Below are 4,282 nucleotides of genomic sequence, written 5' to 3' on the forward strand. Positions count from 1 at the left end.
GGCACAGACAAACACCGAGACGCCAACCGTTTACACAGTGACAACGAAGGAAACGACCTTCGCCCTCACCAAAACCACTGAGATGACACTGTGTGGCTACAAACTCATGCTGACGGAACACCCAAAATTATTCGTACTAGAAACAGAAAAGGGAAGAACATTCAAAATCCGCACAAGAATATCCGTCAGTAACTTAGACATTTTCTCGTATGTAAATTCTAAATTTATATACGTAGAAAAACATATTAAGACACAACTGACGCGACTCTACCGCGACATAATGGAACAAAAATGCGCGCTCGAAAAAGAGATATTACAAAACGCGCTCTCGCTCGCCAGTTTCGCCCCTGACGAAATGGCGCATCGAATAATGAAGGCACCTGGATACACCGCAGTCATGGCGGGAGAAGCCCTACACCTGGTCAAATGTCTAGCTGTAGAATGCCGAGTACGACCAACGGACGTCTGCTATAACGAAATCCCGGTAACGTACAAAAATCAATCATTATTCATGCTACCAAGGACAAGGATACTCACCAAAAAAGGAACGCCGAGGGACTGCAACGAATTCCTGCCAGTTATGTACAACATACACGGCAGCTGGTACCGCCTGATGCCACGACCACAAGAGGCGGCGGCACCTTCGATCATCCAACCGCTCACGAAACCCACCTGGAAATACGTGAGCCCCTCCTCTCTCGCCACCAGCGGCATCTATACCAGCGAAGATTTAGACAGACTCCGCGACCACATAATGTTCCCTATGGAAAAACCTTCGATGCTAAATACAATAGCAAGAGGGGCCATGGGACGAGAAATACCAGCAGGAAGTATATCCATGCTAAACCTGCTAGACGAAAAATCCTTGGACCAGATCGCGGAGAACGCAGGGCAAAAATTGTGGACAGGATTTATCACATTCGGATCGGCCAGCGCAGGTGTGATCGGAATTTTCATAATAATCCGATTAATAAAGCTAATCGTGGACACCATCATCCACGGATACGCATTGCATTCGATATACGGATGGAGCCTACATCTACTGGGAGCGGTATGGACTTCGATGACGAACCTGCTCCTGTACACAGGATCACCAAGACGACGAATGGACGACGAGAATCAGCGATCTTCCAAACCCCTTTCGACGCCAGAAAATCAGCCCCCTAAAGCCCTCCCAATAACCGAAGACACTCGACCAACCCCCATAGAGCCCCCAATAAGTGAAGTGCGTGACTACCGAGAACTTCGAAAACTTTTGAACGAAAACGTGTAGTGCACACAAAATAGTTCTAAGCATATTATACATAGAATATAAGAGCGTGCGAAATAATTTACATTACTTTAGATTATACATGGAAAATGTTGGAACATCGTCCAACATTTTCATCTAAGGGGGGAGGTGTTACATCCCGCGCCTGATTTTTCCACGAACTTGCATGTAAATCTTCTAAGTTTCTTTCAGCGCATTTGAAAAGCGCGCCAAGGCGCGCTATGACACCGAACTCCGACTAGCGGCCGAGCGCGGCACTGCGTTAGATTTAAGCCTCCGCCAAGCGCCCAGAGATGGCGCTCCGCTAGGGCCCCTCTCTCTCCAAGCTCCCCACTTTCGACCGCCGCAGCAGTCGAGCCGCCGAAATCGAGGGACTTCGGAGCGGGCCCAGACTCAGTCAGTCTAACTCGCGACACCGAACCGACAAGTCCTAAGCTGGACTCTAACTCTAATTCCATATCATAATCTTAACTCAAATTCCAAATTCATTATAAATTCATTCTCGAATCTAAGTGCTAGTTTAAATATATTACATTTTGTGTATTATTTTAGAAATATATATTAGTGTGTGCTAAACTTCGTGATCATTCAAAAGAATCCTAATTCAACAAAATCCACATCCCACGCGACGCGACGTTAATATACAGATATTCTTAACCAGGCACGTGCTACTAAATTATAACAATTAAATCGAGTTTTCGTATTTGAAGTGACGACAGAGAGGACAAACCGCTCGTCGCCTACAGAAAATACGAAGCATAATTGATTACTTCTGATTCAAAGTGACGACTCAGAGAGGACAAGCCGCTCGACGTCTACAGAAAATCCGAAGCATAATCAATCATTTCTGATTTGAAGTGACGGCTCAGAGAGGACAAGCCGCTCGACGCCTACAGAAAATCCGAATATGACTTTAATTTTCTACAATGCCTAAAACACGCCGTGCCGGTAGGAAAAATCAACTCCGTCGGATGATAGCGAGACATTACTACGCCGCGTCCACCAATTATATCGATATCGTAGAAACAAACCACTACGATAAAGAATACGAACAATTATTCGCGAGTGCAAATAAAACCACGTGCTTAATAAAGTGGCCAGAACGACTCATCCCCATCGACGTTGATAACCAGCCGCATCAACCCGCTTCCGTTCATCCCGGAGACCCGCGTGGAGCGCCGCGATCCCCGCCTACCAGTGCAGCCTGATTAATCAACGCGGCCAGGCCACGTGGAAATTAATCTTCGAAAGGAAATGAAGCGAAGCCATCTTGGAGGTAAGTGACGGTTGAAAATTCCTGTTTGTGCAAGTCACGACTTTTTGCCAGGCCCATCGTGTTTTTGTATAAGGTTTCACTTTTACGATCTTAGCCCGACCCTTCGGCGCCGCGGTACATTCCAGTGGTCAATCGAGTCCCTCTGTATTAAATCCCCGGCCTTATCTTCGCGAATTACCGCGAATACCGGCTCTATTCCGCGAATAATAGCCAAATATTAATAATAATAATAACAACAATTCGAATTCATAGTGATAAATGACCGCGGTCCTCTCCTTAAGCTGTAATTAACGAAATTATGAATTGGGATTTAATCCGACGCTTGGGATTTAACGCAACGACCTACTAACCCATTTTCAACTTTGGGATTTAACGCGATGACCCACTGACCCAGTGACCTAATTTTTATTTTGGGATTTAACGCGATGACCCACTGACCCAGTGACCTAATTTTTATTTTGGGATTTAACGCGATGACCCACTGACCCAGTGACCTAATTTTTATTTTGGGATTTAACGCGATGACCCACTGACCCAGTGACCTAATTTTTATTTTGGGATTTAACGCGATGACCCACTGACCCAGTGACCTAATTTTATTTTGGGACTTAATGCGATGACCCAGTGACCTACATAAATTGACCCAATTACCCCGTGACCTACTTTCCCGAATCCCTTTAAACCGACGCTGCGTTAAAGGGACTTAGTCCCAACCGAGACCTACTTTCAAGAAAATCCCTGGAAAATCGGATTTCACCCGATAAAATCGCTCTCCCCCGATGCGATCCCGCGTGTTTCGTGATCGGATCACTCAAGCCCCCCTTAATACCCCCGATCTCTCCCTGAGCTTTTGCCAGAAAGCTTGCGGTTTCGCGAATAATCAAACTAGAGCCGCTCTGTGCGCATTCTGTTATTATTCCCTGCCCGCTGAAGAGCGTCTACGGTATAATTACTTGACGAAACATAGACTTATAATTGGCGAACCCATCGGATTCGGGTGTTACTCCTGTGGAAGTAGATTAAGTAGCATCAGAATTAGCGACGAATGCCCCGAGTGCCCTGAACGACTTCTAGACTATTGGCTACACCCTGCCAATCATCCAGTAACTCAAGACGGTAATATAGTCATCCCTATCGTGTACCCCGACGAAGAGTCCACTGACTCCGAGCCCGAACAATAATTCCGAGCGCTTCAGATCGCACGTATCCCCGGGAAGAACCGCATAGGTTCGCTTGACCCGAAAAAAGCGATCGAGCCCCGCGACGTCCGAATTCTCTTTTAGAGCCGCGACATCCCGGGACGTAACAGTTCTCCTTAGCTGTCGCGAAAAGAAAAAAAAGAAAACCACGAATTAATAGTGTAAATACTTTATTAAATATATTTTAATTGTGTGACATTCGAAAACTGAAATTCTAATTCGTGACGTCCTTCCATCACTCGCGCTCTCTCTAACACTGAGTGAGTCTAAGTCTAGAGTGAATCTACGAGAATGCCCGCTCTTCCGTTGTTGGAAGTGTTTTTATACACTTTTGAAATTGAGTGGTAGGGGTAATTTATGACAGAGTTTTAAGAACAAATTCCTTGGCTTATTCTATGAAATGGATTTTTGCGAACTTCTTGGGTGGTCTTTAAGAGAAAGTTTTCTAGGAATACGCATTAACTGATTCTCTGAATGCATTGCTTGCAAGGTCGTGTCCTACATACATTATAGTAGTTATAATAAATTACGATAAAT

At 45.3% G+C, this 4,282-nt stretch overlaps 1 protein-coding gene across 1 annotated transcript; it reads left to right on the forward strand.

Annotated features, from left to right (window-relative positions):
• Positions 1-280: 280 nt before the first annotated feature.
• LOC145967120 (uncharacterized) lies at positions 281-1,273 on the forward strand. The gene has a single exon (XM_083091781.1). The coding sequence runs from the start codon at positions 281-283 to the stop codon at positions 1,271-1,273; it is 993 nt and encodes a 330-aa protein (XP_082947907.1).
• Positions 1,274-4,282: the final 3,009 nt, after the last annotated feature.

This window comes from Camponotus vicinus, unplaced genomic scaffold (genome assembly GCF_025532165.1).
Source record: "Camponotus vicinus isolate PSW18456_S1 unplaced genomic scaffold, iyCamVici1.0 SCAF_2, whole genome shotgun sequence".
NCBI classification, from domain to species: Eukaryota; Metazoa; Arthropoda; class Insecta; order Hymenoptera; family Formicidae; genus Camponotus; species Camponotus vicinus.

Coding starts and splice junctions, on each gene's coding strand:
- LOC145967120 (XM_083091781.1), top strand. CDS start 281: ATGGAACAAAAATGCGCGCTCGAAAAAGAGATATTACAAAACGCGCTC.